The 25,143-nt window shown below is 44.4% G+C and overlaps 1 protein-coding gene across 1 annotated transcript; it reads left to right on the forward strand.

Annotated features, from left to right (window-relative positions):
* Positions 1 to 2,213: 2,213 nt before the first annotated feature.
* Positions 2,214 to 24,608, forward strand: LOC129697449 (gamma-aminobutyric acid receptor subunit rho-1-like). The gene is made up of 8 exons (XM_055636037.1): positions 2,214 to 2,247; positions 7,983 to 8,050; positions 9,031 to 9,254; positions 11,128 to 11,210; positions 11,506 to 11,646; positions 13,504 to 13,656; positions 18,205 to 18,401; positions 24,302 to 24,608. Exons 1-8 carry the CDS (start codon positions 2,229 to 2,231, stop codon positions 24,599 to 24,601), a joined length of 1,185 nt encoding a protein of 394 aa, XP_055492012.1. The 5' UTR covers positions 2,214 to 2,228; the 3' UTR covers positions 24,602 to 24,608.
* Positions 24,609 to 25,143: the final 535 nt, after the last annotated feature.

A 25,143-nucleotide genomic window follows, 5' to 3' on the forward strand; every position in this document is an offset into this window, starting at 1 on the left:
CCCTTAATTCTGAAGTCATGTCAAATGATGATTTCAATATTTTTTTAACACTAATTGTTGCTGGTTTATGGACGGCAGATTCCAGAGACTTGGAAGGGAAGCTGAAGGAGCAAACAAACAGGATAGGTAAAAGGTCCCAGTCTCTGATGCCTTGTAGAACTCAACTGCAAACCTACTAATCCGACACATTTAAACTGTTCCAAACATTCATAGGTCAGTTCTGAATTAAACATACTCGTTCAGTCTATCGTTTTAAGAAATATCATTACCTAGGAGTGAAAAATTAAAAGACTACTTTTAGATTTACAATCAATAAACATTTAAATATAATGATTCGTTTTTATCAGGATATGGGATTGTTGCCAGACCACAGTTATTGCCTCTCCATAATTGCCCGTTGACAAGATGGTAATGAAATGGCCTGTTGAACCACTGCATTCCCACAATGCTGTTGGGTAGGAAGTTCCAGATTTTAGACCTAGTGACAGTGAAGGACAATAATATATTTCCAAGTCAGGACATTTTTTAACCATGAGATAATTTCATTCTAACCTGACCATTGGAAAACTCTGTTTTATTCTTACAGGCACAGCGTGGAAACAGGCCCTATGGTCCCCCTAGTCCATGCCGACCAGCAGTCACCCATTCACACTAGCCCCATGTCATCCCACAGTATTGATCACCTGCTTGAGCCACACCCTGCTCAATATTACTTTTCATTGATTGCATTGAAAGTAAAATCAGGCAGTGTATAAAACAAGTAAATGAAAGAATTTCATTGCATCCCTACTGGGTAGATTAGTCTCAGGTGGATTTAATGCATTTGCATTGTTTAGTATTGAGTCTAATAGCAGGGATAACAGGTGATTAAATTGTGCCATCTTGAATACTGTCACTCAACTGGAGTACCGTTGTGGCTGCATCCATGCAGATGAGGTCCATCACTTAACAGAAAAGTTTTGAGAGGAGGAAGGGCCAGAAATAGAAGCATCTATCAGTCACCTTTCTATCTTCAGCCTCCTGCATTGTGAAGCCACAAGCAAATTGGAGGAACAGCACCTCATATTTCACATGGTCAACTTACAACCCAGTGGTATGAATATTGATTTCTCTAACTTCAAGTACCCTTGCATTCCCTCTTCATCACTCCCCCACCCAAGATGCCCTGCTGGTTTCAACATTCGTATCCCTTCGTTTTCACCTCTTCAGCCAACAATGGACCATTGTGAGCTCCACCTTTCCTTGGTCATCGGTGCCAGCCCTAATTAGTTCTGTACATTTGCATATCTCTAATTTCCCTTTCCCCCAACTCTAAGTCTGAAGAAGGTTCTCAACCTGAAACATCGCCCATTCCTTCCCTCCAGAGATGCTTCCATGACCCATCGGTTTACACCAGCATTGTGTGTCTACCTTTGGTTTATTGTCGTACACATAAAATATTCAATTTCATACCATTTCAAGCAGAGTGTAGGTCACCAAATTCAATTTCATACCATTTCAAGCAGAGTGCAGGCCACCAAATTGTCAAACCACTCATTGCATTGTCATTAAGGGCTAACAAATCATTTATTGCAAGTACATTGTGGACTCAGTTCAGTTGATTCACTGCTTAGAATCACAGTTGTGGACTCTCCCTCGTGATCTTCCAGAGTGACTGATTCACGTTCAGGCATCCAGGGTTTTATAGTCCTGCTCCCCCGGAAGGGGCGTTACGTTCATTATGGTGATTGACAGGCGAGAGGACCAATCAGCTGATCTCAAGATTTTTTAAACATTCATAACTTTTTTATTTTTCAACGATCAGAAAAATCCTCGGGACTGCCTCAGCGGAGGAGGACTGTGAGTAAGATGGCCAAAAATCATAGCGATATATGGTAGGGTTTTTTTTCTAAAATCAATATACAGCGCAGACAGGGAGTGGTCAAGGTGAGACTTTTAATTATATAGATGTTCCAAATGCAACAATGAAATTCTTACTTACAGCAGCACAACAGATATGTAATCCTAGTACTCTATAAACAACATAATATACAACAATAAAAGTTCAGAAAAAGAAACAAAATATTTGGAGAGGTGAGTGACATGGATATGTTGACCAAAATGTCCTCATTGTTGAATTTAAATATGTTTTGTCTCACAGAACTATACTGAAGAGGAGCACCGATGTTACAAAATCTTACTTAACAAAATCGGAGCAACTTCTCCGAGTGGATGATCATGACTTCACAATGAGACCTGGATTTGGAGGTAGGAATCTTTGTCTGAAGATAGGCACAAAATGCTGGACAGCGGGCCAGGCAGCATCTCTGGAGAGAAGGATTAGGTGGCGTTTCGGGTCGAGACCCTTCTTCACCTTTGTCTCGTGTGAGAAGGAACTGTGGATGCCGGTTTACATCGTAGATAAATGAAAAATGCTGGAGTAACTCAGCGGAGCAGGCAGCATCTCTGCAGACCCAGTCTGAAGAAGGGTCTCGACCCAAAACACCACCTATTCCTTTTCTCCCAAGTTGCTGCCTGTCCTGCTGAGTTTCTCCAGCATTTTGTGTCCATCATGTTTGTCGCAGCTGATAGCTTATAATATTGGGAGCTCTGAATATGAAGGGGAAATCTCTTGCAACATGGTACAGAATTTATGATAGGGTTTTATTACACCCGATGTTTTCACATTCCCACTTTAAAATGTTGTCACCAGTTTTATTGTGACAAGCACAATTTTCTCATGCTTGTTAAAACTGACTTTTTTTTCCTCAAAGTAAAAGAGGTAAAATATGTGATATTCGATGAGTATTCAGACTTAGCAGCCGAGGCAGAATAACGTGACTGGCGGACCCAGGTGCTCCCTGTAGAGGTTGGTTGTAGAGGGATTGTAGCCATGTCAACAACCAGACACCTGAAGGGAATGGGAGTTCGAGGACAGGCCTTCCGGCCAGCCATCAGGTCGCTGTCAGAGGCTGCCGAGCAAAGCAGCAACTGGCTGTGGCTGAAGAGGAAGGACTCCACTGGGCTGCAAAATGACCAGCAAGAGGGGCAAAACGGAGGGGAGCGTACCTGGGGTGCCAGGTGTGCCTGTTGAGCCACTGGAGGTGTTGTGGACCTATCAACGAAAAAACAAGTAAGGAGGGTGCCCACCTGATGACCCTGATGAAGTCTTTACCCCTACCCCCACTCAAGCTATTAAGAAGGTGCCACATAGTAGGCATTGTAATATCAAGTCATATAAGCTCAACTAAAGAGGTGGTGGTGGAGGCAGATTTGACTGATATTTAAGAGGCTTTTAAATAGGCACATGGACATGCAAGGGATGGAGAGATATGGTTCATAGGCAGACAGAGAAGGATAGTTTAATTTAGCATCATGTGTGGCACAGGTGCTGTGGGCCGAAGGGCCTATTCCTGTGCTGCACGGTTCTGTGTTCTAAATATGTGATGTTCAGGAAATCAGACCTCAGTATGTTTCCACATGTAATTATTATCCTTGAAAACATTAGCGACGCAGTGGTGCTAGTTTCCGATGGGCACGGTGACGGACGCATCACGCATCTCTGTCCTCCATGCAGCTGGCAAACTCCTCCTTTGTCTCTACATGTGCGTCTTCGCTCAACGTCTTCAGCATCGTCTTGATTGGCCGTCCCGGGTCACGTGATCCATGGGTGGGTTCCCACAGCACAACCTTGTGTGCTGGCGTTTCTGGGTGGTGCTGGCAGTGACCAGCGAGCCTCACCCTTCTCCACCTGATCTTCTCAGTCAGAGGTGGAAACTCCCCGTAGAGCTGGGAGTTGGTGACGTGGTCCCTCCAACTGACATTTTGAACTTTTCTGAGCATTCGGGTGTAGGTACCATCGAGAGACTTGGACAGTCCTCGTGTGAGAGTCCATGCCTCACACCCATACAATAATATGGTCTCTACAGTTGCATGGAAGAATCTCAGTTTGAGACCCTTAGACATCTGGGACGTCCAGATTTTCCCCATGTTATTGATGGCTTTCCATGCGAGCGCTCTCCACAAGTTGATGTACTTCTCCGAGCTCTGCATCCTCGCTCCCAGGTACCTGAAGTCTTCCACTTTCTAGAGCGGTGCATCCACACGTAAACAATATTTAATAATGTGATGCTTCAACTTCTAAGTGTCTACACTTGAGTATATATCACATTAAATTGTATTTCTCTAACTGGGAAAAACAGTAACATAACATCTTACTGTTAGTTGCGATGCTTCCAAATACAATGTAACGTGGCTCCGTTCTCTTCAAATAGAGAACACTCTGCATTTCAACAGGGAAGAGATAAAACCAGGAGCGATTATTTCTCTTATGCATCATTTGGCTTGGGATGACACAGAAACATAGAAAATAGGTGCAGGAGGAGGCCATTCAGCCCTTCCGAGCCAGCACCGCCATTCGTTGTGATCATGGCTGATCGTCCCCTATCAATAACCCGTGCCTACCTTCTCCCACTATCCCATGACATATCAGGAGCTTTAAGGTCTCCACCTTGTATTTGATACGATACAACAGAACTTTATTTATCCCAGGAGGGAAATTGATCAGCCAACAGTCATGAAACACAACAAGATACATGAAACGTTAAATTAAAGTGGCGAGTGGAAAATATTCGGGGATGTGCAAAGATTGAGGGGGGAGGAAGGGGAGGACGGGAGGGAGGAGGGAGGAGAATCATTCTCAGTCTACCTCAAGATAGAAGGGGGATGAATTGTACAGTTAGATAGCCACAGAGAAGAAGGATCTCCTATGTCATTCTGTGCTGCAGCTTGGTGGAACCAGTCTGTTGCTGAAGTTGCTCCTCAGGTTGACCAGTGTGTCATGGAGGGGATGAGCTGCATTGTCCAGGATGCTCCGCAGTTTGAGGAGCATCCTCCCCTACAAGACCACCTCCTATGAATCCAACTCCGCCCCCAGGATGGAGCCAGCATTGTTGATGAGCTTGTTGATCCTATAGGCGTCCGCTGCCTTCGCCCTGCCTTCAATGGATGTAACGTAAAATCATATATACATTTAAGGGCAGCACAGTAGCGCAGCGGTAGAGTTGCTGCCTTACAGCGTCAGAGTTCGATCCTGACTACGGTGCTGTCTGTAGGAAGTTTGTATGTTTTCCCTGTGACCACGTGGATTTTCTCCAGGCGCTCCGGTTTCCATCCACATTCCAAAGACGTGCAGGTTTGCAGGTGAATTGGCTTCTGTACATTATCCCTAGATTGTAGAATAGAACTAGTGATCGTTAATGGTTGATAGAACGGGTGATCGTTGGCCAGCATGGATTCAGTGGGCCGAAGGGCCTGTTTCTATGCTATATCCCTGATCTAAACATTATGGAAACATTATTTAATGTTGTATTGTTGTGTTTACTCTGTGAGCTACATGCAAACATATTTGGATTCATTTTTAGAAAATAATTAGTTCATTGTTCCAAAGTGAAAGATTAAACAGAAATGCAGTTCAGATCTATTGGATTAGATTCAGCAGTCATTTTATTTAACTTTCTCAAATGGTATCCAGTCCTCATGATAAATCATACTGCAGATAGACACAAAATGCTAGAGTAACTCAGCGGGACAGGCAGCATCTGTGGAGAGAAGGAATGGGTGATGTTTCGGGTCGAGACCCTTCTTCAGACTTGACCCGAAATATCAGCCATTCCTACTCTCCAGAGAAGCTACCTGACCTGCTGAGTTACTCCAGCATTTTGTGTCCATCTTCGGTGTAAACCAGCATCTGCAGTATCTGTTTGCATAAATCATACTGCATTTGTTTAAATGTAACTAACTCCTCGGAAATGTGATCTCCCCTCTCCCTCTTCCCCCCACCCCCCCCATTGTCTCCCTGTCTCATCCCCCTCTCTCTCTCTCTCCACCTCCCTTTGAGAGTCTGTCCCTTCGGCACAGAGACTCTCGCAGCAGCGGCAGCGGCGCAACGCTTCCAACGCCTCCGACGCCCGGGACTCTTGCACTGTCCGGAGCTGCACCATGGCCGGAGCTGCAGCGAGCGACCCGTCAGCGCCGCAAACACTCGACAGCGTCGCAAACACTCGACAGTCCCGGCTCCCCGCATCTGTTCCCGCCGCTGGTTCTGCTCCCATCCCTCCCGCAGCCTCGGCTCTCCAACACCCGCCGACCATGCAGTTTATCCGAGTTTTGAAATTTTCGTTGATCACAAAATTTCTCACCACTGAGTGTGAGAAATGTCTGATCAGCGTGAGGGCGTGAGAGTTCGCTTGAGGGCGTGATTCTCACGCTCAAAGCGTGAGAGTTGGCAGCCCTAACATGCATTCTACAATGGAAAAGACTACACATCTAATTTCCTTAGATCGACCATCAATGGCCTTCAGATTAGTAGCTGATTGATTTCTACCACTAGCTGCTACATTTAGAGAGATATTGCGTAGAAACAGGCCCTTTGGCCCACTGAGTCCTCGCTGACCAGTGATCAGACCATACACTAGCACTATCCTACACACCAAGGCCAATTATCCTACAAACCTGTACGTCTTTGGAGTGCGGGTGGAAACCGGAGCACCTGGAGAAAACCCACGTGGTCACATGGAGAACATACAAACTTCGTACAGCACCTGTAGTCAGGGTCGAACCTAGATCTCTGGAGCTGCAAGGTAGCAACTCTACCGGTGTGCCACTGTGCCACCCAAGTACAAGTACAAGTGTTAGGTGCGTGGTGGGATTTTCTGAAGTTGTTAAAGTGCACAGAGGGTGGTGTGGAAGATGTTGCAGTTGAGACTTGTACATAAGTTGTTGCCCCCAGGTGTCAAGAGTCTGGAGTCAAGAATAAAACACAAAGAGCTGGAGGAACTCAACGGTGAAGTAGTAGCATCTGTGGGGGGGAATAGATAGGCGATGTTTCGGGTTGGGACCCTTCTTCAGAATGTTTATTTATCACATGCACTGGGAACGACCGGAAAAATAAATGTTTTACTTGCTGCAGCTTTACGGGCAGATTAAAGGGCCTGTCCCACGAGCATGCGACTCCATGCGGCAAGCGTGATCTAACGTGGTCGCTTGAGCCATACGGCCTCGTGGGGCCGGTCCCACTTCGATCGCCCGGAGCCGTATGGAGTTATGCGGAGCTGGTCCTGACATCGCGCGGGGCTCCGAAAAACTGACCGTGTTCAAAAATTCGGCGCGGCAGGTCGCATGCTCGTGGGACAGGCCCTTTATGCTTTAGCCAGAGGGTGGGGAATCAGTGGCATTCATTGCCACAGACGGCTGTGGAGACCGAGTCATTGGGCATTTTTAAAGCGGAAATTGATAGGTTCTTGATTGGCCAGGGTATCAAAGGTTACAGGGAGAAGGCAGGAGAATGGGGTTGAGAGGGAAAGATAGATCAGCCATGATTGAATGGGGGAGTAGACTCGAATGGCCTAATGCTGCTCCTGTGACTTATGAACTTATAATGTGACAACACAACAAAATATACAATGATTAACAATTCAATAATACAATGCAATCTATACAACATCCATGGTACTCTATATGACTTTGTTTGCGTCAAAATGGAGATTTCTTTGTTCCATGCTTAATCAGACATTCATATATGCATATGATCCAGGAGCAGAATAAGGCCAGAATAAGTCAACTCCGCCATTCAACCACGGCTGATCTATCTCTCCCTCTCAACCCTATTCTCTTGCCTTTGCCCAGCAATCCCTGACACCTTTGACCCCTAATGACCCTGACACCCAACCACTGACAACCCCAGCACAAATCAATTGTTTAGTACAAAGGCTTTTATTTATTTTATACTTGTGAGCAACAATATTCTCCTCACACCAGGTTTCCCGAGATAAAACAGAAAGAGCAACAGTTCCACAAGCAACAATGGAGCTAAAGTATGGCAATAAAGAAATCTCCACTTTGACCTGAAAGATAGAAAATTAATTTTATCTTGAAAAAAATCACTGAATTGTAACGTTCAGCTTGAAAATCAACAGTAATTTTCTTTTTTTTCCCACCCACAGGTCCATCCATACCTGTTGGGGTTGATGTGCAGGTGGAAAGTCTGGACAGTATATCTGAAGTGGATATGGTAATACTTTAAATTTGAGTATTTTAGCATCCTTTGACTATCTATTCACCTATTGCGCTGAAATGGTTCATTCCAAAATATAAGTAATAATAATAATAATAATACATTTTATTTATGGGCGCCTTTCAAGAGTCTCAAGGACACCTTACAAAAATTTAGCAGGTAGAGGAAAGACATGTAAGGGGAATGAAATAAATAGTAGAGACATGACTAGTACACAAAGCAAAGACAGAATTCAATACAAAACACAATATGAGGCAATTAATGCACAGATGAAAAGGGAGGGGGACGTGGGGCTAAGGATAGGCAGAGGTGAAGAGATGGGTCTTGAGGCGGGACTGGAAGATGGTGAGGGACACGGAATTGTGGATCAGTTGGGGGAGGGAGTTCCAGAGCCTGGGAGCTGCCCTGGAGAAGGCTCTGTCCCCAAAATTGCGGAGGTTGGACTTGTGGATGGAGAGGAGACCGGCTGATGTGGATCTGAGGGACCGTGAGGGTTGGTAGGGGGAGAGGAGGTCAGTGAGATATGGGGGGGGCAGATGGTGGAGGGCTTTGTAGGTGAGGATCAGGATTTTGTAGGTGATCCGGTGGGAGATGGGAAGCCAGTGTAGTTGTTTGAGGACTGGAGTGATGTGATGCCATGATTTGGTGTGGGTGATGAGTCGGGCGGCTGCGTTCTGGACCAGTTGGAGTCGGTTGATGTAGGTGGAGCTGATGCCAAGGAGAAGTGAGTTGCAATAGTCCAGCCGGGAGGAGATAAAGGCATGGATGAGTCTTTCAGCAGCGGGAGGTGTGAGAGAGGGTCTGAGTTTGGCGATGTTGCGGAGATGAAAGAAGGAGGTTTTAATGACAAGTAGACTCATGGATCAATATGTTGACCTAATTCCCATGGTGCTGCGAGAGAAAGGAAAATAATGTTTGAGGTCGCCAAAAGCTTAATCTGATCAGGATTTTTTTGTGTGTGTGATGCTTTCTCCCAGGACTTTACAATGACCTTGTACCTAAGGCATTACTGGAAGGATGAGCGCCTCTCATTCCCCAGCACCAACAACTTCAGCATGACCTTTGATGGAAGACTGGTCAAAAAGATATGGGTTCCTGATATGTTCTTTGTTCATTCAAAAAGGTCCTTCATACATGATACAACCACAGACAATATTATGTTGCGTGTCTATCCCGATGGGAAGGTTCTGTACAGTCTGAGGTAAGTGAGCAGAGTGAACATAGTAAACAACCTGCACTAGTAGGAGAGGTAATTATTCATATTGTTTGTGGGGCTTTTTTTTGTTTGTACACAAATCACATCCCTGTACTTTTAGAGCAGGATTCCTTGCATTATCTAAATGGTGGCCGATTAGGAAAAGGGGAGATGCAACGGGACCTGGGCAGGCCTGTACGAAGCTTTTCAAAAAAAGGGGGGTGGCATGAGGGGGGATGAGGTCAGGCCTGAACGGCGGGGCTGAGCGAGGGGGGAGGGGGGGTGCGGGCAGGCCAGAATGGCGCTGGGGGGTGGCAACGCAATTTTTTTATTACTCTAGGGGGATAAAAGGGGGGTGCACCCCCCCTTCGTACGGCCATGCTCCAGTCATTGAAGGTAGGCATGCAGGTGCAGCAGGCAGTGAAGAAAGCGAATGGGATGTTAGCATTCATAGCAAAAGGATTTGAGTATAGGAGCAGGGAGGTTCTACTGCAGTTGTACAGGGTCTTGGTGAGACCACAACTGGAGTATTGCGTACAGTTTTGGTCTCCAAATCTGAGGAAGGACATTATTGCCATAGAGGGAGTGCAGAGAAGGTTCACCAGACTGATTCCTGGGATGTCAGGACTGTCTTATGAAGAAAGACTGGATAGACTTGGTTTGTACTCGCTAGAATTTAGGAGATTGAGGGGGGATCTTATAGAAACTTACAAAATTCTTAAGGGGTTGGAAAGGCTAGATGCAGGAAGATTGTTCCCGATGTTGGGGAAGTCCAGGACAAGGGGTCACAGCTTAAGGATGAGGGGGAAACCCTTTAGGACCGAGATGAGAAAAACATTTTTCACACAGAGAGTGGTGAATCTCTGGAACTCTCTGCCACAGAAGGTAGTTGAGGCCAGTTCATTGGCTATATTTAAGAGGGAGATAGATGTGGCCCTTGCGGTTAAAGGGATCAGGGGGTATGGAGAGAAGGCAGGTACGGGATACTGAGTTGGATGATCAGCCATGATCATATTGAATGGCGGTGCAGGCCCGAAGGGCCGAATGGCCTACTCCTGCACCTATGTTCTATGTTTCTATTACGGTAACGTGAAGTCCTAATATAGAAACATAAAAACACAGAAAATAGCAGTAGGAGGCCGTTTGGCCCTTCGAGCCTGAAGAAAGAACAACCAACAATTCATGCTATCCGTGTTGTTTGATTTCCCGTGCATTTTGAAACAAAGAACTGTACAGCACGTACAGGCCCTTCAGCCCACAATGTCTGTGCCAAACATGATGTTAAGACCAACTCCTTTCTGCCTACACATAGTAGCCATAAGGTCATAAGTGATAGGAGTAGAATTAGGCCATTCGACACATCAAGTCTACTCCACCATTCAATCATGGCCGATCTATCTCTCCCTCCTAACCCCATTCTCCTGCCTTCTCCCCATAACCTCTGACACCTGTACTAATCACGAATCTATGTATCTCTGCCTTAAAAATATCCACTGACTTGGCTTCCACAGCCTTCTGTGGCAAAGAATTCCACAGATTTACCACCCTCTGACAAAAAAATTCTCCTCATCTCTTTCCTCAAGGAACGCCCTTTAATTCAGATTAACAGCCTGTTTTGTGAGAGATCCGTTTCTAAGTTAGCTGGTGCTTTCCTGAAGAGTTTTGCAAACTTATATTTGACTTAATTATGCAGATTACGTCTAAACAGTCATATCGTTGGGTTCCAAATGCTGAAAGCTTCTAAGGATATTGATAATATAGTGTCAGAAATGTGTAGTTCCTAATTAAATGGTCAGTAAAATATCTGCTTGTTCACTGTTTTTCCATTTGTGCTTTAGCTCAAAGCAGTCGTCACAGTTTCTGATTATGTTGTTTGCAGGGCTACAGTAACATCGATGTGTTACATGGACTTCAGTCGCTTTCCCCTCGACACCCAAAGCTGTTCACTGGAAATCGAGAGCTGTGAGTCACGTTAAAGCTATAAGGCAACGTGTTGCTTCCAAATCTGGTCCCCTGAGGCACTCATACTCTACTCCCTAAGCACATCCACATAACATTCTTGGAAGTACCCAATGTAACTTGATATTCTCTTCCAATTGTAAAATCAAATAGTGCTCAATGTTTTGAACACCATGTAAGATTATTGTAATATGTGTTTCTTTCAGAGGTGAAATTATGAGAAAGATTACTGAATTTGGCTCCGTATTAATTGTTCACATTACTAAAGCATGTTGTGTTTAATCCTTGCTGTCTCCAGATGCTTACACTGATGATGACCTCATGCTGTACTGGAAGAGTGGCAACAACTCTTTAACCATAGATGAAAAGATTTCCTTGTCTCAATTCATGATAAAGGAATTTCGCACGACAACAAAACTGGCTTTTTACAGCAGCACAGGTTATTCTTTTATGTTTTTTTAAAGTGAGAATGTTTTCCTTTTACTTTTTGTATTTCAATTTGTTGGTGTTATCATAGTAATTATTCATAAGTTCATAAGTTCCAGGAGCAGAATTAGGCCATTTGACCCATCGAGTCTACTTCGCCATTCAATCATGACTGATCTATCTTTCCCACTCAACCCCATTCCTCTGCCTTCGCCTCATAACCCCTGACACCATACTAATCACAAATTATTTGTAATTCTTTATTACTTGGTATTGTTTCTGATTCAGTAGTTTTTTTGGTGCCTTCTGCCTCACCTGAACAGACATGGCGGGGACGAGGGATGGAGAGTGGAAATAAGTTACAGGGCAGAGGGTGCACATAGAAGGAAATCCAAGCTGCAATGATAAGGCAGATTATTATACTGAATGAGAGAACAGTAAGTCGCTTTCAAAACGTCAGCACTTTCATTGGCACACATTAAATATTTGTCCATGTTCTTCCGCCAGGATCCAACATTATGCACTAATGTGTCCACTCTTTAGACTTTAGAGACACGGCATGGAAACAGGCCCTTCAGCCCACTGCATCCATGCCGACCAGCAATCACCCCATACACTAGTTCTATACAATGCACTAGGGGCAGTTTACAATTGTTTACAGAAGCCAATTGACCTACAAACCTGTACGTCTTTTGAATGTGGGAGGAAACGGAGCAGCCGGAGAAAACCCACGCGGTCACAGGGAGAACGTACAAACTCTGCACAATCAGCACCTACCTGTATTCTGGGTCAATCCTGGGTCTCTGGCTCTGTAAGGCAGCAACTCTACTATTGCTGCACTGCGCCACCTGTTATGTGGCCACCCTTCATGCTGGAAGCAATGCTTTGTCAAGCCATCACTCTAAACTTTTATTTTAGGTAACTTGTTAGTGCCTCTATACAGCACATTTCCCATGTGTCTAAAGTCGAGAATGGAGTGCATGGGGAGCAACTGTGGGGTGGGGGTTGGGTATGAATGAAGCAGTGCTGACTTCTTTCTCTCCTTGTGACAAACCTTTACCTCACAAGACTGTCTGGGAAGCAGTTACAAATTGGCTAGCAAAACGAGACTCACTCCTGACCATTCGTTTATGAAACCTTCTTAGCCAGTTCTCCTCACAATTGAAAATTATTTACTTCCACTCCAAAAGGCACAAAGTGCTGGAGTAAGTAACTCAGTGGGACAGGCAGCATCTCTGGAGAGCATGGATATCGTCAGTCTGAAGAAGGGTCCCGACCCTAAATGTCACCTATCAGTGTTCTCCAGAGATGCTGCTTGACCCGCTAAGTTACTCCAGCACTTGTAATACGTGATTGTAATACGTGATTGTACATCTGCTAGCACGCAGTGGCTAGCACGCAAATAGTTGCCTGGGTCGGGCGCCATCTTGGAAGCTACATCCAGGCCTTACTTCCACTCAATTTTAGAGGGTTCTGATGTGACTAATAAGGCCAATGTGAGAACCAACGTCTTCCACTGTTGGGACAGGTGTTAACGGCCACGGAGAGTCAAGTGGGAAGTCAATGAAGTCGTGAGATCCTTCTGCATTTAACATTTCTGTACTCCTGGTGTATGCATGGCCCATCACGTCAAGGCTCATGTACTTTCCCCATGTCATTACATTCTCTGGAGCTGCAGTATCCTTCCAATGACAAGGGGCACCAAAACTGTACTTTAAAAAGGTGATGGTTTTTAGAAAATACTTTATCTGTCAATGTTATTTAAACCAGCCATTTTGCTTTCATTCATCTTTGTTACATTTTCCCTCCACTATATTTCTGCATTCTTTGGATGTAACAATAACCAGTTATCTCCCACATCATTCCACAGGTTGGTACAATCGCCTGTATATCAATTTCACGCTGCATCGTCACATATTCTTCTTTCTGCTGCAAACCTACTTCCCAGCGACTCTGATGGTCATGTTATCCTGGGTGTCGTTCTGGATCGACCGGCGGGCTGTACCGGCCAGAGTTCCTTTAGGTGAGGAGAGTAAAACCATAGCTTTTACACCAGTTACATCCAGCCCAGGCTAGCCAAGATCTTGTGTTCATGAGTTCCTGAGTTCTAGGAGCAGAGTTAGGCCATTCGGTCCATCAAGTCTACTCTGCCATTCAAGCATGGCTGATCTATCTCTCCCTCTTAACCTCATTCTCCAGCCTCCTCGCCATCTCCCCTGACTCTCGTACTAATCAAGAATCTGTCAATCTCCACCTTAAAAATATCCATTAACTTGGCCTCCACATCTTTAATGTGGCAATTAATTCCCTGGATTCACTACTCTCTGACTGAAGAAATTCCTCCTCATCTCCTTTCTAAAGGTATGTCCTTTATTTCTGAGACAATGGCCTCTGGTCTTACACTCTCCCACCAGGGCAAACATCCTCTCCGCATCCACTCTATCCAGGCTTTTCACTATTGAGTAAATTTCAATCAGGTCCCCCCCACCCCCACCCTCATCCTTCTAAACTGGTGCCATTCTTGCTGTGCGTGTAGGAAGGTTATTAGTTAGTTCATATAATGCCAAGACTGAAAGTTGCCCCATGACCCATTATAATGCAAACATGTGTGTTTAAGAAGGAACTGCAGATGCTGGAAAATCAAAGGTACACAAAAATGCTGGAGAAACTCAGCAGGGTGCAGCAGCATCTATGGAGCGAAGGAGATAGGCAACGTTTCGGGCCGAAACCTTTCTCCAGACTGAAGAAGGATTTCGGCCCAAAACTTTGCCTATCTCCTTCGCTCGATAGATGCTGCTGCACCAGCAATTTTGTGTACCTTATAATGCAAACATTGTTTATGAATCATGTCATTCCCCTCCTCATCCACAGCTTGGTTATGTTTTGTCTTGGGCTCAATGAGGGGACCACAAAATCATGAATGGAATTTACAAGATGCTCATCATTCAAAAAGGCTTCTGAGTTTTACTGAACAAATCTTTTCCTACCTCTCATCTCCATCTGTGTACTTATATTTAATCAGTCAACGCATGTCAGGAGTAGAAACAGGAACCGCAGGTGCTAGTTTACCAAAAAAAAGACACAAATTACTGCAGTAATTCAGCGGATCAGGCAGCATCTCTGGAAAACATGGATAGGGATATTTTGGATCAGTACCCTTCTTTGGGCTGTTGGGAATGTTGGGAACTTTGTGAATCACCTGAGGGGTAAACAGTAAAGAAATATCAACAATATTAAATGAAAAGTAGGTAAAGATTCAGATAAAATGCAAAGTGTAATGATAATGGCAAAATGGCATTTAACTTAACAATTACTGTACCTACATATGCACAGAGTGGATTTAAGAAAGGGTCATCTCGTAAGACTGTACTTTGTGTTTTTGGGGTTTCAATGACAGCGGCATGAGAGTACATGATTTCTAGATGTAGGAAAAATGTTCCCAATGTTGGGCGAGTCCAGAACAAAGGGGAGGTAATTTAAGACTGAAAAAAAAACGTTTTCACCCAGAGAGTTGTGAATTTGTGGAATTCCTTGCCACAGAGGGCAGTGGAGGCCAAATCACTGGATGGATTTAAGAGAGAGCTCTGCTGGGGCTAGTGGAATCAAGGGATATGGGGAGAAGGCAGGCACAGGTTATTGATTGGGGATGATTAGCCATGATCACAGTGAATGGCGGTGCTGGCTCGAACTGCTGAATGGCCTCCTCCTGCACCTATTTTCTATTCTAATCCTTCTTAATAGTCATCAAACAAAGAAACCTTTCAAAAACTTCAGAAGATTTAGATTAGAAGATTTACCATTAGCATTCCCTTCAGTAAATTCTCAGAATCAAATGGGTAGACCAATGCACAGGTCCAACGCCAAAATCAACAGTATTGAGACCATGGCTAATAAACATTGGGTGTAGAGTGCTGGTTGCTGTGTGCAGAAGAGAGAAGTGCTTGTTCCCAAGATTCTTGATCCCTATGTGGATGAAGGAACTGCAGATGCTGGTTTACACCGCAGATAGACACAACATGCTGGAGCAACTCAGCGGGTCAGGCAGCATGTTCTGGAGAAAAGGAACGAATCACAACTGGCACCAATGACTCAGGAAAGGTGGACTGAGTCAATTATTGAGTCATTGTTACCAGCTGTGATATGTTCTGAACCTTTTCATATCTCTAGTTCCCCTCTCCCCTGAGTCTCAGTCTGAAGAAGGGTCTCGACACAAAACATCACCTATTCCTTTTCTCCGGAGATGCTGCCTGATCCGCTGAGTTGCTCCAGCATTTTGTGTCTATTCTTTATCCCTAGTAGGTTGAGGAACCAGCGGAATTCAAACGAAGATTTAAATGGATATTAGCACAAAGTTTTCTGAAGTAATTTTGGGATTGACAATGAAAACTGAGGTCAAGCAAAGAAGATATGGCTGTTGGCAACATCTGATTTGGAGTACTGTGAGGAAATTTGGGCCCCATATCTGAGGGCTGATGTGCTGGCTCTGGAGAGTGTCCAGAGGAGATTTACAAGAATGATCCCAGGAATGAGTTGGTTAGCATATGATGAACGTTTGACATCATTGGGCCTTGAAGTTTAGAAGGTTGAGGGGGACCTCATTGAAACTTACAGAATAATGAAAGGCATAGAGAGAGTGGATGTGGAAAGGATGTTTCCACTGGTGGGAGAGTCTAGGATCAGAGGTCATAGCCTCAGAATTAAAGGATGTTCTTTTAGAAAGGAGGTGAGGAGGAACCTCTTTAATCAGAGGGTAGTTAATCTGTGGAACTCATTGCCACAGAGGGTGGTGGAGGCCAAGTCAGTGGATATTTTTAAGGCAGAGATAGACAAATTCTTGATTAGAACGGGTGTCAAGGGTTATGAAGGCATGAAAATGGGATTTGGAGGAAGAGATCAGCCATGATTTAATGGCAGAGTAGACTCGATGGGCCGAATTGCCTAATTCTAGTTCTATAACTTGTGAACTTGTGAAAGAGGTATCCTTCCATCTTGAAGAACTCTTAGACACCAAATAAAAGAGAAAGCAGGGGTAGAGGAACAACAATGGATATGGTAGTCTTCCCTTGCCCAAAGTGTTTGACATTTGCCTGTGGGTCGGTGCCATGAAGATTGTACTGGAAGTTTACTGCACTGCGCTGTTTCTAGATAATAGAGGCAATATCCTTGTTTTCCAAATGATTTTTCATGAAATCTTTTATTTTCCATCCTTTTCAGTCTTGACAGTGTTCTTGTTGTTATTCATTTTCTCTTGAGGTAAATAGCCCTGGGAAACAGTAGATGTAATTTAATGATTCAATGATACCTTATTGTCCCATGTACCTAGGTGCAGTGCAATGCTTTGTCTCGCATTTAATCTACTTTGAATTACACTACACAATAATACAGCACATCTACACAATAAGTGCAATAGGCTTATGTCAGGTTCACCATGTGGCAACACTGCCTCGGTTGTATGCAAAACAAAACGTTTCCCTGTACCTGGGTACGCTAGGTACTTGTGACAATAAAGTATCATCCATTCATCAATCGTTATACCTACGTATTATCATACTGCTGTGATGTAATGCTGAGGCACTATAAGGTGCTGGTAAAGCCGCATTTTGAATATTGTGAGCAATTTTGGGCACCGTATTTTAAGGCAGAGATAGATAGATGTTTGATTAGTACGAATGTCAGAGGTTATGGGGCGAAGGCAGGAGAACGGGGTTAGGAGGGAGAGATATATCATATATATATCATATATATGATTGAATGGCGGAGTAGACTTGATGGGCCAAATGGCCTAATTCTACGCCTATCACTTATGACCTTATGACCTCCTCAATAGACCAATGGTAACATATATAAAACACTAGACTAAGTGGGACCCGTTGGGTCCCAGCATCACACGGGAGGGCTGGTCACCAACGCAATATTCCACCTCTCCACCAATTGCAATTTTGATCGCCAGTAGGGGGGGTCCGTTGCGCTAGTATGGGTGTTGGGGGCCGAAGGTACTGGTTTCCAGAGGGCTAGTATAGACATTGTGGGCCAAATGGATTCTTGGTCTGGCAGCCAACTGTTGCAACGATTTTAAAAGCCAAGCCAAGGGAAACAATTTGGCTGCAGCCATCCGACAACCAAAATTCATTTTGTGAACACCAACTTTTTAAAAGGGCGAGGCAAACAATTGGGCAGCAGCCACTTTACAGCCGCATCGAGGGGACTCACCGTGGAGTAGACATGCGTTCAATGTTATTCGCAGCTCAGAGACCCGTGACCCTCTCGCTTCCTGGGTCTGGCAGAGACTGAGTGAGGCACTACACTTCCGGGTTTTATAGTCCCTCCCCCCTGCCGCCAGCGGGGGCAGCAGAGAGAATGGCAATTATAAAAAAAAACATTAATATCTCTCTGATGTTTCATCGATGGGAAAAAATCTCCGGTCTCGGAAGGCGGAGGGGGGCTCTGAGCGAGGTGGCCAAAAATGACGGCAGTAGGTGGCGCCGTTCTTTTGGAAATCACAGCACAGTGGGCCAAAAGCGGTCAAGATCAGACTTTTAGTAATATAGATATCCTCTCCCTGTTATTCCAGGTATAACGACAGTTCTGACCATGTCGACCATTATCACAGGCGTAAATGCTTCCATGCCGAGGGTGTCGTACATTAAAGCCGTGGACATCTACCTGTGGGTTAGTTTTGTGTTCGTCTTTCTCTCAGTGCTGGAGTATGCAGCTGTGAATTACCTGACTACAGTGCAAGAGAGGAAAGAACGAAAACTTCGGGCAAAGGTGAGAATATGAATACTATTGGCTGCGCTAATTTTATTTAATACTGTCTGCCAGAGCCATTAAATTTAATTAAATTTAATGCTATATGCCAGAGCTATGGCCTGTCCCCTTTTTGCCCTCCCAATTTCCTTTTTTAGTGTGTTCCTTTGTTCCTGAAACTCCTCCAGGGATAGACTTGATCCAGGGATAGACTGCCTATACCAGCCCCATGCCTCCTGAGTTTAGTTTAGTTTAGAGATACAGCATGGAAACATGCCCTTCAACCCACTGATTCCCCACTGGCCAGCGATCCCCGCACTTTAACACTATCCTACACACACTAGGGACAATTTTACATTCCTACCAAGACAATACCTATAAACCCGTGCATCTTTGGAGTGTGGGAGGAAACCGAAGATCTCGGATAAAACCCACGCCGGTCACGGGGAGAAGGTACAAACTGCTTACCGACAAGCACCTGTAGTCAGGATCGAACCTGGGTCTCTGACGCTGTAAGGCAGTAGCCCTACTGCTACACCACCGTGCTGCCCACTATTCTTGACTGGAGCCTCAATTTCTCTGGTCATCTGATCACCAAAGTTTCATAGAAACATAGAAACATAGAAAATAGGTGCAGGAGTAGGCCATTCGGCCCTTCGAGCCTGCACCGCCATTCAATATGATCATGGCTGATCATCCAACTCAGTATCTTATACCTGCCTTCTCTCCATACCCCCTGATCCCTTTAGCTACAAGGGCCACATCTAACTCCCTCTCAAATATAGCCAATGAACTGGCCTCAACTACCTTCTGTGGCAAAGAGTTCCAGAGACTCACCACTCTCTGTGTGAAAAATGTTTTTCTCGATTTTGGTTTTCGATTTTGTTTATTGTATCGTGTAGCGAGGTAAAGTGAAAAGCTTTTGTTGCGTACTAACCAGTCAGCAAAAAGACATAGTGCATAGATACATGATAAAGGAATAACGCTTAGTGCAAGGTAAAGCCAGTAAAGCCCGATCAAAGATAGTCTGAGGGTCACCAATGAGGTAGATAGGAATTCAGGACTGCTCTCTGGTTGTGGTAGGATGGTTCACTTGTCATCCAGGCTTCCTTACGCCTACCTGCCTTGCCCTTTAACAGGAACATGCAGGTCCTGGAACTCTTGTCAGCCTTTTAAAAACTTCCCACTTTCTCGATGTTTCTTTTCTTTCAAACTATCTGCTTCAATCAACTTGAGCAAGTGCCTGTCTAATACATTCAAAGTTGGCCTTGCCACAATTTAGAATTTTAACTTATTGGGCCGCCCTGTCTCCATCCATAGCTATCTTAAACCTAATAGTCGCTGGTCCCAAAAGTCTCATCCATGATCACTTCATCCACTTGCCCCTCCCAAATTCCTAAGACTAGATCAAGCATTTCCCTCTCCCATGTAGGGTCCTCCACATATTCCCTGAGGAAACTTTCCATAACACATTTACATAGAAGCATACTGCAGAAAATAGATGCAGGAGGCCGCCATTCGGCCCTTAGAGCCAGCACCACCATTCATTTTTATCATGGATGATCATCCACAATCAGTAACCCGTGCCTGCCTTCTCCCCATACCCCTTGATTCTGTTAGCCCCAAGAGCTCTATCTAACTCTCTTTTAAAGTCATCCTGTGAATTGGCCTCCACTGCCTTCTATGGCAGAGAATTCCACAGATTCACAACTCTCTGGGTGAAAATGTTTTTTCTCATCTCAGTTTTAAATGGCCTACCCATTCATTATTCTTAGACTGTGGCCCCCTGTTTCTGGACTCCCCCAACATTGGGAACATTTTTCCTGCATCTAGCTTGCCCAGTCCTTTTATAATTTTACATGTTTCTGTAAGATCACCTCTCATCCTTCTAAATTCCAGTGAATCCAAGCCCAGTCTTTCCAATCTTTCCTCATATGACAGTCCCACCATCCGGGGCCTTTGACAAAATAGTAATGGGATAAATAACCATTGTGAAATTTGCTCAATATTGGCCTGTGCACTAGTTTAGAGATACGGTGTGGAAATTGGCCCATTGGCCCACCTAGTTCCTGCTGACTGTTGATCACCTGTTCACAATAGCTTTATGTTATCCCACTTTCACACCCACTCCTTACACACTAAGGACAATTTACAGAGGGTAATTAACCTTCAAATCTACGTGTCTTTAGAATGTAGGGGGAAACCCGAGCCTCAGGGAATATTCAGCTGGTCATAGGGAGAACGTACAAACTCCGTACCACACACCAACCAGATAAAACAAATATGGCCTTAATCTGAGGCCGTTTTTGTAATGTCATTTAAAATTAGGGGGGAAATTACTGCAAATTAAATGCCCATAACTAAATATCTCATGGCAAATATTAAGTCGTTAGCTTTATTATCAGGAGAAACAAAGAACTGCAAGAAGGGTTTCGGCCCGAAACGTCACCCATTTCCTTCGCTCCATAGATGCTGCTGCACCCGCTGAGTTTCTCCAGCATTTTTGTGTACCTTCGATCTTCCAGCATCTGCAGTTCCTTCTTGAACACAAAGAATAGCAAATACTGGTTTATACTAAAGAAAACACAAAGTGGTGGAGTAACTGGGTGGCACGGTGGCGCAGCGGCAGAGTTGCTGCCTTTCAGCACTTGCAGCGCCGGAGACTCGGGTTCGATCCCAACTGTCTGTATGGAGTTTGTACGTTCTCCCCATGACCTGTGTAGGTTTTCTCCCAGATCTTTGGATTCCACATTCCAAAGACGTACAGGTTTATAGGTTAATTGGATTGGTAAATGTAAAAACAATGGTCCCTAGTAATAATAATAATAATAATATTTATTTATATAGCACTTTTAAACAAAATCACTTTGAACCAAAGTGCTTTACAGAGATTGATCAAATTAATTGAATAGATTCAATGTCACAAATTCATACAAAATAAAAAAAGAAAAAGAAAAAAGGAAAAAGACACAGAACAGCACACTATAGAAATCAACAAGAAACGTCCCCCCACAGCAGAATTCACTGTGAGGGAAGGCACTGAAAATATCCAGTTCTCCGCCTCATAGTCCACCCGAGGTCGGGGTCTATACCTGGCCTATATCTAGTGTGTGTAGGATAGTGTTAATGTGCAGGGATTGCTGGTCAGCGTGGACCCGGTGGGCCATAGGTCCTGTTCCCACGCTGTATCTCTAAACTAAACTAAACTAAACTAAACTAAACTCAGTGGGTCAAGCAACATCTCTGGAGAAATTGGATGGGTGAGGTTTCAGGTCTGAAGAAGGGTCCTGACCTGAAACATCTATCTCCAGAGATGCTGCCAGACCCGCCGAGTTACTCCAGCACCTTGTGTCTATCTTTAAAATAGAGTTAAAGAGAGACACAAGGTGCTGGAGTAACTCGGCTGTGATAATAATCACATAGAGTCATAGAGTTATAGATTCAAAGTGTGGAAACAGGCCATCCGACCCAACTTGCCCACGCCGACCAACATGCCCCATCTCCACTAGTCCCACCTGCCTGTGTTTGGCCCATATCTCTCCAAAGCTACCCTATCTATATACCTATCCAAATGTTCCTTAAATGTTGTGATAGTACCTGCCTCAACTGCCTCCTCCAGCAGCTCGTTCTATATACTGCACCTACCACCTCGTGTGTAAAAAAGTTGCCCCTCGGGTTGCTATTAAATCTTTCCTCCCACACCTTAAACCTATGTCCTTTGGTTTTTGATTCCTACATGCACAAAATTACGTGCTGGTGGTGTATGGCAAAATGGTGTGCTGGGGCAAAGTGGTGTAATGAAAAGCTTACTGAGTTAAACAGCTCTCAGCTTAACTAAACACTTTAACTCCCCCTCCCATTCCCATACGAACCTTTCTATCCTGGGCCTCCTCCACTGTCAGAGTGAGGCTCTCCTGATTATCTTGTATGCCTCCTTGTCACAGCCCCCTCTGTGAACAATGAACCATTGTACATTTTCTTATCATCGACTACTATTGATCAGTCGTTTTCACACCTTACCCATGCATATCTCTAGACTCCCTCTGCTCTGATTCTCAGTCTGAAGAAGAGACTGGACCCGAAATGTCACCTATTCCTTTCTCCAGAGTTGCTGCCTGACCCGCCTAGTTACTCCATCTTTTTGTGTCAATCCACAGCTTAAGTTACATTTATTTATCACATGCACCAATTAGTACAGTGAGGTTTGAGTTACCATACAGCCATACGAATACGAGCTTAGTTCTGTTGGTTACATTTTCTCACAGTCAGAAAGGTGATGGAAACTGTACTCCATGGTCTGGGGTTAGAAAATCTAGGTTGATTCGTGAATGTAGGTATCAGAGTGCAGGATACTGTTAGTGTTTGTGAACCTGGCACCATACGGCTCTGATGCTGAAGAGCTATCTGTGCTCCTAGCCATGATGCTCCATCTCACTAACAACAGTGACATCTATCAGAAACCCAAATAACTGCAGGTAGAGTCATAGAGTCATACAGCACGGAAACAGGCTCTTTAAACCAGCTTGTCCACGCTAGCCAAGATGCCCCATCAACGCTAGTCCCACCTGCCCGTGTTTTGCCCATATTCTTCTAAACTTTTCCTATCTATGTACCTGTCCAAATGTTTTTTATAGGCACAAAATGCTGGAGTAACTCAGCGGGACAGGCAGCATCTCTGGAGAGAAGGAATGGGTGGCGTTTTGGGTCGAGACCCTTCTTCAGACTAGTCAGGGGAAAGGGAAACAAGTGATATAGATGGTGGTGTAGAGAGACATAGAACAAATGAATGAAAGATATGCAAAAAAATAATGATGATAAAGGAAACAGGCCATTGTTAGCTGTTTGCTAGGTGAGAATGGGAGCCTGGTGCGATTTGGGTGGGGGAAGGATGGAGAGAGAAGGAGTGCAGAGGGGAAGAAGCTACTTCCGAGTCTGGTGATGTGCATTTTCATGTTACTGTACCTGCTGCTGGACGGGAGCAGTGAGAAGAAGGAATGACCAGGGTGGGAGATTTCTTTGGTAATGTTGGCTGCTTTTCAGAGGCAGTGTAAAATGTAGGTCGAGTCATTGGTGGGAAGTCTGTGCCCCAAGATAAATGAGGGCAGCAGTTTTTGGAAGCCTGTCACTTGCACATTCCCTTTCAATTTGTGTGCCATTCTAACTTGGAAATGTACCGGTGTTCCTTTCACAGTCCTGGTTGAAAATCTGGGAATCTACTTTCCATGTAGTGTACACAAACATCCAGAACATTTTTTATAAGTTGCACAGGTAAAACATGCAAACTCCATAGAGACAGCACCCATAGTCAGGATTAAACCCGGCTGTAAGGCTGCAACTCTACCGCTGCGCCACTGTGCCATGGAAGCTAATTTCTGCCTGCTCAGAATGAAATAAAATGTTCCTACAACCACTAGATATATGGTTGTATGTGCCTATGAAATGATACACCATAAAATATATGAATAAAGTAGTCAAATGAAGAGGGCTAAGAAATGTGTGGAGAGTTTTTAAGAGGCTCACGGCAGCTCTTTCTCCAATCATAGACAATGTCTCTGCTTCAACTGTTCTTCTATTTTGACTGAAGAAGGGTCTGGTCCTGAAATGCCACCCATTCCTTCTCTCCAGAGATGCTGCCTGTCCCACTGAGTTACCCCAGCATTTTGTGGCTACCTTCTATTTGACTATTGATTTTGACTTAAGATAGACACACAATGCTGGGGTGATTCGGCGGGTCAGGTAGCATCTCTGGAGAAAAGGAATAGGTGACGTTTCGGGTCGAGACCCTTCTCCCGTCACCTATTCCTTTTTCCAGAGATGTTGCCTGACCCACTGAGTCACTCCAGCATTTTGACTGTACCTCCGGTGCAATGCAGCATCTGAAGTTCCTTCCTACACATTGATTTTGACTTCTTCTCTCGCAGCTACCTTGCACGTGTGGAATACCTCAGCCGCGACCCTTAATGGTTGAGCGAACGTACAGCGATGGGGAAGTTAGCAACCTGGCTGAATTTGCTGGACCTAGGTATGTGCCACCAAATGGAGAGAAGCAGGACCGAGATCTGGTACATCCACCAATTACTGACGAGACAACTGCGAACACGGAAAGGAGCTTGCGAGGACACATTTGGATCGACACCCACGTTATTGATAAATATTCCAGAGTGATATTTCCAGTTGCTTACGTACTTTTTAACGTGATATACTGGTCTATTTACTCATAGGAATTGGTGTGTGTAGAAGGTGCAAAAGCCTTATCTTCCCTCGTCAGAAGAAACTCACAAAGAAGGAACAATGGTTTAAATTATGGAACTGAGCCAATCTCAATGAATAGTCAAACTCTATGTGAATTACAGACAGCTAAACTGGCTGATGGGAGGTGGCAGCAAAGTGGCTAATAATCTACTATTCAGAGTGAGGTCTCTCCAGAGATGCTGCCTGTTCCGCTGAGTTACTCCAGCATTTTGTGGCTACCTTCTATTTGACTATTGATTTTGACTTAAGATAGACACACAAGGTAGATGTTTCGTATGTGAAACATTAATTGGTACATTATTTGATGGTAATTGTTTTAAATGTATTACGAGTAAATTATTCTACTTTTGTCATTGGTACGTATAAATCTTCAGTGTATTCTCAGTAAACAGTGCCCCATTGAGGGTTTTCTGTTATAGATAGGAAATGTAGGATTTGGTCTTTTAATATTTATCTTTTCATTTTCAAAATTTCACATTTTTATTAAAGACTTATTTATTTATTTATTCTT

The sequence above is a fragment of the Leucoraja erinacea genome, chromosome 5 (assembly GCF_028641065.1).
Source record: "Leucoraja erinacea ecotype New England chromosome 5, Leri_hhj_1, whole genome shotgun sequence".
Taxonomy (NCBI): domain Eukaryota; kingdom Metazoa; phylum Chordata; class Chondrichthyes; order Rajiformes; family Rajidae; genus Leucoraja; species Leucoraja erinaceus.

Excerpts from the sequence above, each read along its gene's own strand:
- LOC129697449 (XM_055636037.1), top strand. Across the intron at positions 8,051-9,030 it reads GTATATCTGAAGTGGATATG|GACTTTACAATGACCTTGTA; the intron begins GTAATACTTTAA and ends GCTTTCTCCCAG. Across the intron at positions 9,255-11,127 it reads AAGGTTCTGTACAGTCTGAG|GGCTACAGTAACATCGATGT; the intron begins GTAAGTGAGCAG and ends TGTTGTTTGCAG.